The following is an 11942-nucleotide window of genomic DNA, read 5'->3' as shown; positions in this document are numbered from 1 at the left end:
AATGAAACCATAAGCATTTTTGAAATTTTGCAAACACAGAAAGGCAGTGGCTTGCTTCCCCTAGCGCGATATACTATAGTTAAACTTTAGAAAAACAAAATGGCCGTTCAAATTTACCGTTATCTACAGTCCTTTTTTTCCAAATTTTTGATGTCATTTTTCTTCTAGACCCCAGCCTGTAGAAGCTTGAAATTTTATTAGCTTTTAGACATTAACAAATAGTTTATTTTGTTAGAAGAAAATTTTTTTCCATCTCTACCCCCTCTATAGTTATCACCTCTTGAAATTCGTAAAATTTGAATTTTTGACACCTTATATTTCCGAAACCGCAAGCGTTTCCAAATTTTTATAAACGCAAAAAGCTAACGGTAAATTCCATGAAATTAAAAAATATAATTATTTTTCTTAACTCGCACAATTAACCCTTAAAATCGAGCATTATGTTAACTCCTTTTTATATTAATTTTTGCTTTATTTCAAACACTGCATATATGCGTCATCCTAAATATATGCAATTCTAGAAATAGTTTTGTATATGAATGAAAATAATTTTAATAGTTTGATAGGTATACATAGACTGTATTTAAAAGCAGAATTTTCACTTGTTGTGGGGAAAAGTGCTACAATGCAAACCATTGGTTTGACCCAACTTTATTAAATGTGAAATTGAAAAATTTTATAATGATATGAGATCAGTGATAAATGAAAAGCCTAACCATTCTCATGTTGACTTTCATACTCTTCAGACGTGTATTTAAAGTTAGCTATTAAAAAAAGTAAAAAAATTTTTTGTAACAGTGAATAAAAACAAGGAAAACTGTAAAACTATCATTAATTTTTTTTTCTTGTGTCTTTACTATTCACAAAGAAAAAAAAACGTGGTACATAAATACTTATTAGCCAAATTTAATGGTGCTGATTGCATCCTTTAAGCAATCATGCCATCAAAAAAAGAAAAGAAAAAAGCGCTATTAAAGGATTCAATTAATGAAAAGCTGTGTGATTTGCTCGACAAAAACGAAATAGAAGCCAAAAAACGTAAAGCATTTGAAAATCGTTTGGAGGAAAATGTTTTGAAAAAAGAATTGGATAAACTTAAAAAAGAAAATGAGGAATTAAAAAAATTACTACAAAAATTTTTGCCATCAACATCAAAACAAAATGACGAAGAAAAGGGAAATCGTTACTCACCTTTAATGGATTTATGTAACGAAGATAACGATCTAGATGATTTAGAGAGCATTGAAGAATTAAATAATGAAATTGATCCTTATAACCTAAAAAAGCCTATCAAAATAAGCAAAGAAAAGAAAAAAGCTCAACACACTCAATCAGAGATGTCACCTGAGGTATCTTCAGCAAAAAAAGAAAACAAGATCACCAAAAAAATGCCACCCATCAATCTATTTAATACTGATATAAAGAAATTGAAAAATTTAATTAAAAATAAATTGAATATAAATAATTTCCTTGTTAAAGAACACAATGATAAACATGCTACAGTGTTTACATACAATATTGAAGATTTCAACAAGGCACGCGGATTACTTCAAGAAGCCAGCATTGACCACTATACATTCACTCCGAAAAAAGAGAAGAAAATCACATATATATTAAAAGGTTTGAATAATTCGTACACTCCAGAAGAAATATTACAGCTCCTGAAAAATTATGAAACTGAAAACACAAGGTTCGAGAAAGTAGCACGGCTAACTACAAAATATTCCTTAAAAAACGAAATAAAATTGCCATATTATATAGTACAAGCTGCGCCAGGAAGCCTGCTTGGTGAAATAGAAAAAATACGTGGCCTTGATCACCAAATGGTACACTGGGAAAAAATATACAAACAAAATATTTTACAATGCACCAGATGTCAACGATTTTCACACTCAGCCGCCAACTGCTCCATGCAATTCAGATGTGTGAAATGCGGAAAAAATCATCCAAATGGGCAATGCACAATAACTCCAGAAGACCCAAGAGAAAAACTATTTTGCATTAGTTGTCAGAAATACGGTCATCCAGCATCCTACAAAGGCTGTCCGGCATACAAAAAACAAATTGAATCCCGAGAAAATGCAATAAAAAATATGAAGCAAAAAATCGTAAGTAAATATAATTTGTCACAAAACTTTATTAACAAAAATATTTCATTTGCAAATGTAATTAAAAATAATTGTAGTAAATCTAATAATGTTGATCACCACAAAGATAATTTGTTAAATATTAATAATTCTAACAACACGGATTCAAATATTAATATATTACTAGATATAAAAAACACTTTATTAATATTTCACTCTAAATTTAACAATATTGAAAAACAACTTAAAGAACATTCTGAAAAAATTAGTTTTTTTTGCAATATACTCGAAATGACACCTAACCAACAATATAACTAATATAAACAATAATTATTACAGTCTGATATCAATTAATGTAAATTCTTTAATATCCAACAACAAAAAACTTTCTTTTATGCACTTTCTTGACAATACTGCACCTGATTTCATATGTTTGAGCGAGACAAAACTAAATGAAAACAACAATTTAGTAATTGACAATTATGACATGATCAGACGTGATCGACAATGTCTTATTACCGGTGGTGGAGTTGCCATATGCATAAAAAAAAATCTGTCATACAAAATATTTAGGAGCGAAGTTTTTGATGAGTTCACATGTATTGAACCGTGTATAATATATGCCGAATTAGGGAGAAATAAAAAATTATTCATTATCTCCATCTATGCACCAATCCGAAGTTCGAGTAATTTTATTGATGAATTTGATAAAATTTTTGAAACGCTGAATCTTGCTAACAATAATAATTTTTTTATAATTGGTGGTGATTTTAATGCCAAACATCGCAACTGGTGCAATACATATAATGACGCAAGAGGTGTACAGTTAAATAATTGGATACAAAATAAATGTATTCCATATAAATTAATGGTACATAAAACTGATGGACCAACATCCACACGTTCTAACGCATATATTGACTTAGTATTCACTGATATAAGGCTAAATATAAAATACCACGATGCTGGCAACAAATTACTTACAATACCATATGATAGTGACCACAATGCTATTAAAATAGAATTTTCTGTACCTAATAATGAAATGTTTTTAAGAGAATTGCCAGACAATAACAACTTTATGTTCAAATGTACTAATTGGAAAAAGTTCAAAAAAAATTTGGATATAAATTTTGAATTACAATATTCAAATGATATTAATAAGATTTTCGATAATTGCAACCTAAGCACGAAAAGTATTGATTATCATATAGAAAAACTTGATAATATAACAAAAAAAACAATTGATGAAGTGGTACCAAAAATGCAAATTAATAATAATATGAGAAAATTTTATTCTGCAACCTTAAAAAGGCTTTTAAAAAAGAAAAGCACTTTAATGAACGACATCCATAAAATCAAAAAACAAAATTTAAATTTTTCTTCGCAACAAATACAGCTTATGAAAAGCTTGTTAAATAATGTTAACATTTTAATAAGGGAACAACTGAAAAATGAAATTAATAAATATTGGCAAAACAGAATTAGTAAAATATCTCCAAAAAAATCCTCTATGTTTGCAGAAATCAATAAAATATTTAAACCAAAACACTACTCAAATATTAATCAATTACATGTAGATTCACAAACATTGCTATTATCAAACGATATCGACTACACAAAACTTAAAAAAAATAACGACAATAAATACATTCTTAAAAATCAAAAGGATATATATAACTTATTAGGTTCATTCATCGAAAACACACACACAACTACAGTACCTAACGACAATTTGCATAATAGAATAAAAAATATAATTGGCGAATTCAACAATCGTAATGAAGCAAGAACTGCAAATAACATTACTCTCACGAATTTCAATGAAAATAATAAAGCTTCTGAACAGAGGGAAATAAATAGCTATTTTACAAATTTTAATGAACTTAAAAACATAATTAAAAATCTTAAAAATAAAACTTCATTTGGAATGAATGGTGTCCCTAATATAATAATAAAAAACTTGAGCGACAAAATTATAAATAAATACGTGATTCTGTTCAATAACGCACTTAATCACTCATATTTCCCAAATTCATGGAAAACAACTAGAGTAATAATAATAAAAAAACCAGGCAAAGATCCAACAGATCCTAACAACTATCGCCCTATTAGCTTACTACCAAGTATAAGTAAAACATACGAAGTTTTAATCAATGACAAAATTAGTAACTTTATTCGCGAAAATGACATTATGCCTGAAAATCAATTTGGTTTTAGACATAAACACAGTACGATACATGCGATTACGAAGTTAACTTCTGATATATGTTGGTATATAAACAATGGTTCTGCGATAGGAGCTTGCCTCGTGGACATTGAAAAGGCTTTTAACTCAGTTTGGATCGACGGATTAATAATGAAACTTCTGAATTTAAAATTCCCCCAACATTTGGTTAATCTAGTACACAGTATGATAAGCAACAATAAATTCTATGTTACATCAAATAATGAAGTAATTGTTGGTAATGTTAAAAAAATACCTAATGGACTACAACAAGGTGCTGTTAATTCCCCGATTTTGTTTTCTTTATATATATTAGAATTATTAAATATGCTTAACAGATTAAAAGGTTCTAATTTCACAATTGCTTTTGCTGATGACATTATAATATATTCAGCTAATGACAGAGTAGAAAAAATACAACTAGAAACACAAAAAATGATTAATATAATAAAAGATTACTGCAAAATATGGTTGTTAAAAATAAATTTCACAAAATGCCAAACAATACTCTTTCGTGATACGTATAATCATTTGAATTACAACCTAAAAACTAACTGGAAAAAGTTCAAAATAAAGGATGTAAATAATGTAACAATAAATAATAAAGAAACTGTAAAATATCTGGGTGTTTATTTACAGAGAAATCTAAAATATATAGAACATGTAAAAAGAACCTTGCAAAATGGTAATAAAGCATTTTTCGCATGCAAACGCTTATTTTACAATAAATTTGTTAGTACAAGGGTAAAAGTAATAGCATATCAAACCCTGGTTAGACCGACGTTGACATATGGTATTCCTATATGGTACAATATAAGCGCTAGCTTAATGGAAAAGTTCAGGGTATTTGAGAGAAAGTGCATAAGAGTATGTATAAACAAATCAAAAAAGCCGGAGACTGAGTACAAACATTTTTACTCCAATAAATATTTGTACGAAGTGTCAAACATAAACAGAATCGATAGTTTTATGATAAAACTAATTCGTAAGCATTATGAGAGAGCATTAAATACTTCAGAGAATGGTTTAATATCACATATATTCTACCACAATGAAGAATACATTAAAAAGACGCTGCTCACAGGATTTATTCCCCCTGAGTACTTTATCTACTTGGATAGATATGGTTTTATACAAAACCAAATGCATGTCCCTATTCTATATCACTATAGAAGACGGGCTACATGTAAAATAATTGATTATGACCCGGCGAATATTAACGGAGAAAATTTGAAGTATGATATGAGTATACCTGATAGGGATGCATTAATCACCCGAAGATATTGGTGGTTAGAGGAGTCATAACGAGTGTTGTCGAAGAGAAATTGAATTAATTAGTTTCTAACTAATGTTAGTTGTAACTATAGGCTAAGTTAGGTTAAGTTAGGTTAAGTAATTTTATCTTAAAAAAGATTCTATACATTGTTTTTTCAAACCCATTTTCAATGTGAATTATGTTTTTTTAGAATCCTTTAAAAAAGGAAATTAATTAAAAAAAGATTAATAATTAACCAAATGAAATTTTATTAATAATTTAACAAAAAAAATTTTTACATTTTAAATGTTAAAAAAAATATAGAAATAAACCTTGTTTTTGTTAACTTTATTCTAGGTTAAGATAGACTAAGACTTTATTAAATGTGGTAAATAAAAAAAAAAAAAGTTAAAACAAAAAAAAAAAAATGAAAAGCCTAAGTTCTTCAACTGATATGATTGAAATAACTATTTAAGTTTGAAAAATCAATGATATTAAAACTTATTTAGTATACAGGAAATTTTCGTTTTCGCTTTCATTTTGTTCCCAAAACAATCATAGACATTGCATCCTAAACATTTGATCTTTGTTCTTGTACAATAACAAATATTTTTTCGTTTTTGCTTCCAATTATGGATCTTTATATAGAATCACTATATTCCCTCTAAATTGAGTTTTTCTGGAACCCTATAAATGATATAAGATTCTTAAAGGAAAAATTTTATCATTTTCATTTTTTTTCAGCTCGAAAATTTTACATTTTAATTTTATGAAAAGTAAACATTGAAGGATGTAAGAAATTTTTTTTTTTCTGTTCTTGTTTTGCTCTCATGGAACATTGTAAATTTTAAAGGTTTCATTTTGCATACACAGTAAAGCTATTATCCTTATTTATTAAAATAAATATGTACCCTCAAAAAAAAAAAAAAATAAAGTAAAAAATATTTAAGGTAAATGAAAAGTACCTATACTTATTTATAAAAAAAAAAAAAAAAATGTTAATAACCTATACCAATATAATTCCATTCTATACTCTTAAAAAATGTTTAAGATCCCTTATTTGTTACACAATACCTTAGCTACACACCATTAAAAGTGAAAAGTTTCATAAATAACAGAGAGAGAGAGAGAGAGAGAGAAAGAGAACGAACAGAAAAAAAAAAGAATATTCTCAGTTTTAACGAATCAAAAAATAAACAAAAAAAAAAAATTTAATTTTTAAAATGTACTTTTTTCTCTTTGTAAACATTGAAAAGATTTACATTTCGACAATTTTAACATCCTTTTATTTTTCATTTAAAACAAAAAGCAGAGAAACAAAATCAAAAAAAAAACAAGAAGTAAGAATGAAATATGTACAAAATATCTAAGGAAAATAATCTTCTCTATATACAAAATTACTCAAAAATTCATCATGTCGCATTCCAGAGCAAATTTTCAAAAAGAAGTAGGTTACCACATGTTTAGGTTGTTATTACTGGCACCTGTGCAAAGATTTTTCAAATTCCTTATTTTTTTTTTCGTTCATTTCATTTTTATGTTTTTTATTTTTGTGTTTTTCACTTTAATAACCAGATGTTTACAGAAAAAGGTTTAAGTAGAAATCAAAATTTTTTGTTTTTTTTGGGTACTAAACTCAATTTATTTCAAATGAATTTTTTTTTGTTTTGTTAGTATGCACTTTTAAAATTAGATTTTAATCAATATTATGGTGATGAGATCAATTTCGGAGTTTAAGAGATGTTCTATAGAAAATATTATTAATAGTTTCAAGGATATTATTTGGAGTAATAAAAGTCTTGAGGAAATGAATGAAGATTGTACATTATTATGAGCCTAAAATTGATCGAAATATGAAAATATTTTTAGAAAGTAAAAATACAATTTGCGAACACAATTTTCCTCAATGTGCTCAAAGAAAATTTTGTATGAAAACGATCCAAATTCAAATTAGAAATTTTATAAACTAGGGTAAAATTAAATTTCGTCTCATAAGAAATCTATTTTTGAAGCACATCCCAAATTTAGAGCTTACTAGTTTTTTTTTCTAAAAATAGCTACAGTTTCTTCTTAACAATTCATATTTAACATTTATGATTTTTAAAAATAGTTATAACAGTATACAAAATTCCTGAATTTTCTTTAATTGAACGCTTAAAATAATTCCCAATTATTGAATAATTACAAAATTTTTAATTGAATTCAATTATTTGTAATGAATTTTTAATTACTGGGCCATAAACTCAGCTAGGTTTTATAAGTTTTTAATTTGTAATATTAAATGTGATTAAAAGAACTATACGGTAACTCTAAAACTAAAATGTATGTGAACAAACCCATTACAAAATTTTTCTTTTTTAACGATGAAATTTTAAGTAAGGCCTAAAGTTATGAGTAATTTGTTTTTTTTTTTTCTCATATTCTATACTTTTTATAATACACCCAAACCTCGCTTTACGGCCTAGATACGTTCCGCAAAACTTGGCCGTAAAGCGAAAAGCCGTATAACGAATCAATTATTCTAATACGTATTCATACAAATTCAATGGGATCGGTTCCAAATTTGATAAATATATAATATGGTTTATCATTCAAAATGCATTTTATTTTTTTATTTTGTTTAAATTATAAACATATTTAACAAGAACATAAATTTTACATAAAATAAAAAACTCCAAAAACATTACATAATTTTTAAATAAAAATGAAACAACTAAAACCTACAGATCACTGTCATCATCATTTTGCGCTGGTGGTTTGAAAAAATTGTCTAAAGTTGTTTGTCTTGCCTTCTTGTCTATTTCTTCCTTTAGTGATTTATAACAGCTAATGGCTGAGTTAATTCCTCGAGACACATTAGCGCTACGTTCGACGTCAGGATCGTTTTCAAGGAGGATGTTTATTCCTTGTTCAAAATAAGAAAAAGCGCTCGAAATGATTTTTGATGTTAGCTGTTTGGATACAACAGGCTCTGTATCTTCATCAATTGCTGGTTCTGCTTGCAACTGAATGAGTTCCTCATATGAAAGGGGTTCTCTATCAGCTGCAAGTAGATCCAGCACATCAGATTCGTTTAAATCTTCAAAACCGAGATCATGTGCTAAATCCAAAATATTTTGTCTAACTTCAGGAAGGAAATTAACTTCTGCATCGGTAGTTTTTATACATTCTGGCCATATTTTTTTCCAAACATGGTTCATTGTTGTCGATTTTAATTCCTTCCAGGATTCACTAATGTTCTCAACAGCATCCTTGATATTATAGTTTTTCCAAAACGTTTTAATTGATGATGTACCATCGGTTTCACTTATAAGTTGTTGGAATGTTCGGCGTAGGTAATATGCTTTAAACGTGGCTATTGCACCCTGATCCATTGGTTGGATCAGAGCTGTTGTATTTTTCGGAAGGTACTCAATCATCACATCTTCTGATAGTTCGGATAAATTAGTAGGATGCCCTGGTGCATTATCTAAAATTAGCAAAGCCTTGTTGCTTAAGTTATTGTCTAGTAAATATTTTTTGACTTCTGTACAAAAGTGATTTTTGAACCAATCCTCAAAAATAGCTTTAGTCATCCAAGCTTTTTTGTTGGATCTCCATATGACGGGTAATTGATTTTTATTTAATCTTTTAAAAGGCCTTGGATTTTCGGACAAATATATCAAAAGTGGTTTTAGCTTAAAATCACCCGTAGCATTTGCACCAAGTAGCAACGTTAAACGTTCTTTGGACACCTTATAACCAGGCGCAGATTTTTCGGTTTTTGAAACGTATGTGCGATCAGGCATTCGCTTCCAATAAAGCCCTGTTTCGTCTACGTTAAACACTTGCTCAGGTTTATAACCACCTCTTTCAATAATTCCTTTTAAAATGTTGGGATATTCGTTAGATGCGGCCTCATCGGCGCTAGCTGCTTCACCTTTCAATTTCAAATTATGCAAATTAAATCTATTTTTAAATTTTTCAAACCATCCTCGACTTGCTTGGAATGTGACATCTTCAGATTCATTGGTATCTCCTTTCTTCAAATTTTCGAAAATACCCAAAGCTTTTTCCTGGATAGTCATTTTACTCATTGGAATTTTCCGTTTGTTATTGTCCTCAATCCATATAATCAATAGTTTTTCCATTTTTTCCATAATCCAATTTCTATGGCGTGTTAATCTTGAGATATTTAAAGGTGCAGCAGATTCCAAATATGCTTTAATATCCTCCTTTTTATCGCGAATAGTTTGAATGCTCGATTTCGCAAGTCCCATTGCCTTGGATATTTCAACAATTTTCTCTCCACCTTCTATACGACGTAATACTTCTTTTTTAGTTTCTAGCGTGATTGCTTTGCGGCATCTTTTTTTATCAGTCTCCGAAGTCGGTAATCGTTTCGTTGCCATTTTGTCTAAAAAATAATGAAATTCTAAATTAAAAATACATATCAAAATTTTTTTAAAATTGTAAAAAATGAGTACTTACCGTCCAAAAATGTTTCTAATTGTTTACAACTTTTTCAGTTAATTTGTAACAATCACTAATAAATATGTACATAAAACACTCACAGACAAATCTAAACCAGTCGCATTATAAGTACACACTGAATAACACTCGTAAACAAGGGAAACACAAAGAAATAAAGATTGCGCTTGCGCAATATATCGACATAGAAAAAAAAAGCCGTTATAGCAAAACATTTTAGGCCGTATATTGAAAACGTACCTTAATTAAAGAGGGCCGTTATAGCGAAAGGCCGTATAAAGAGCGGCCGTATAGCGAGGCTTCAGTGTATATGCCCGCATATTTTTTAATGCTATTCATAATTTTAATGTAATATTTTTCTTTTGAAAAAGATTATGGTTTGAGATTTTTGTTTTTTGTTTTTTTTTTTGGTGATGATAATTGATTTGATGATGAACAGGGTGCAAAGTACTATGCATAACATAAAAAACTAGATTTACTATTAATGTTATGCATAGATTTACCATTCATGTAAATATAGAATAAAAGACGAATTTTTAAACATTTTGTCTAAAATTACATTAAATTCGAATAAATTATTTAGTACAAATATTAAGGCTATTGTGAATACTAAACAAAATTGTTAACATTGACATTAGGATTAAATTAGGACATGGACGTGATTGACATTTTTATTGAAAATATTGTAATTGAATTAAAAAAAAAAAACTTTAATGGTGATTTTCTATATTCTATTCACCTTGTAATTTTTATGTTTCTCTCGTTTTTTTTCTTTTTGGAAGTTCTTATAAATTATATAAACATTTTAGATTTTGAAACCATTACGTTTATTGTTTTGAGATATTTATAGTCAGAAGGCCTATTATAAAAGTACTCGAGTGATTTAAGTTTGACATAATACAAAGAAATGAGAAAAAAGAGAAAGAAAAAAAATCCGAAAAATAAATTTATTGCATAAGCTTTTCTCATTGTTGTATTTTATGCTTGCTTCATTCTAGTGAGTATAAAAAAAAAGTACTCGAAAAAGAGATTGCTGAAAAAAAATTCCCAAGGGACTTTGTTTTTTTTTTCTTTTTGTTTCTTTATAATTTTTTTTTGAGATTTTATTTATAAAGTGGTGTTAATGAAAACGATGTGTGAGAACATTTAAATTTCTATAAAAGTAAATACCTTCAAGGGAACTTTTATGAAAAATACCTTTGCGCAATACATATGTAGTACACTGTACATTATTATGTACACGAGTAAAATCTTATAATATGTATAAGGAGAGTAGAGGTATACATATACTTAAATCTTAAGTTCTTAGCATAAGCATTATTAATATACTACTTGACAATAAGTATAAGTATGGTAGTTATGACATGTAAAGTGGTTTTGAATTGGTTTATTTATGATTGTATATATGTATACGGGGAAAATATAATATGCATTATTGACATAATGTTTATGATTGTGTAGTATAAGAGTATATGTTGATAGCATGATTTATAATTTAATTTTATAAGAAACTCATAAATTGCATTTGTATATAGGGTGTACGTTATAAAGATGTTGGCAAGTTAAAAAAAAATTATCTGTTAAGAGTTTTGTATGGCACATAAAGTGTATTATTTTTCATATATTTTTATTAATAAATAATTTTGTTTATGTTCTTTCATCTTTTACAATATTATAGTATTGAATTATTAGAGTAAAACTTACAGTCTAGAATAACAGTAATGTTTAATAAAATGTTAAATTGGTTTTTAGCACTTTTCCAAAAATTTTTTGAAAAAAGTGCTTATTAGTTTCACTCTGTCCGTCCGTCCGTCCGTCCGTCCGTCCGTCCGTCCGTCCGTCCGTCCGTCCGTCCGTCCGTCCGTCTGTCCGTGTGTCTGTTTACAAAACTTCTACATTCTTA

At 28.0% G+C, this 11942-nt stretch overlaps 1 protein-coding gene across 1 annotated transcript; it reads right to left on the bottom strand.

Moving 5' to 3' along the window:
• Nucleotides 1–8289: 8289 nt before the first annotated feature.
• On the bottom strand, nt 8290–9960 carry LOC129610040 (tigger transposable element-derived protein 1-like). Its single transcript, XM_055522357.1, has 2 exons — nt 9549–9960; nt 8290–9488 (listed from the first exon to the last, which is right to left on the bottom strand). The coding sequence occupies exons 1-2, from the start codon at nt 9958–9960 to the stop codon at nt 8290–8292; spliced, it is 1611 nt and encodes a 536-aa protein (XP_055378332.1).
• Nucleotides 9961–11942: the final 1982 nt, after the last annotated feature.

The sequence above is a fragment of the Condylostylus longicornis genome, unplaced genomic scaffold (assembly GCF_029603195.1).
Source record: "Condylostylus longicornis isolate FDR11 unplaced genomic scaffold, ASM2960319v2 ptg000043l, whole genome shotgun sequence".
Lineage (NCBI taxonomy): Eukaryota > Metazoa > Arthropoda > Insecta > Diptera > Dolichopodidae > Condylostylus > Condylostylus longicornis.
The sequence above is the reverse complement of the archived record's forward strand: the minus strand, read 5'-3'. Positions and strand labels throughout refer to the sequence as shown.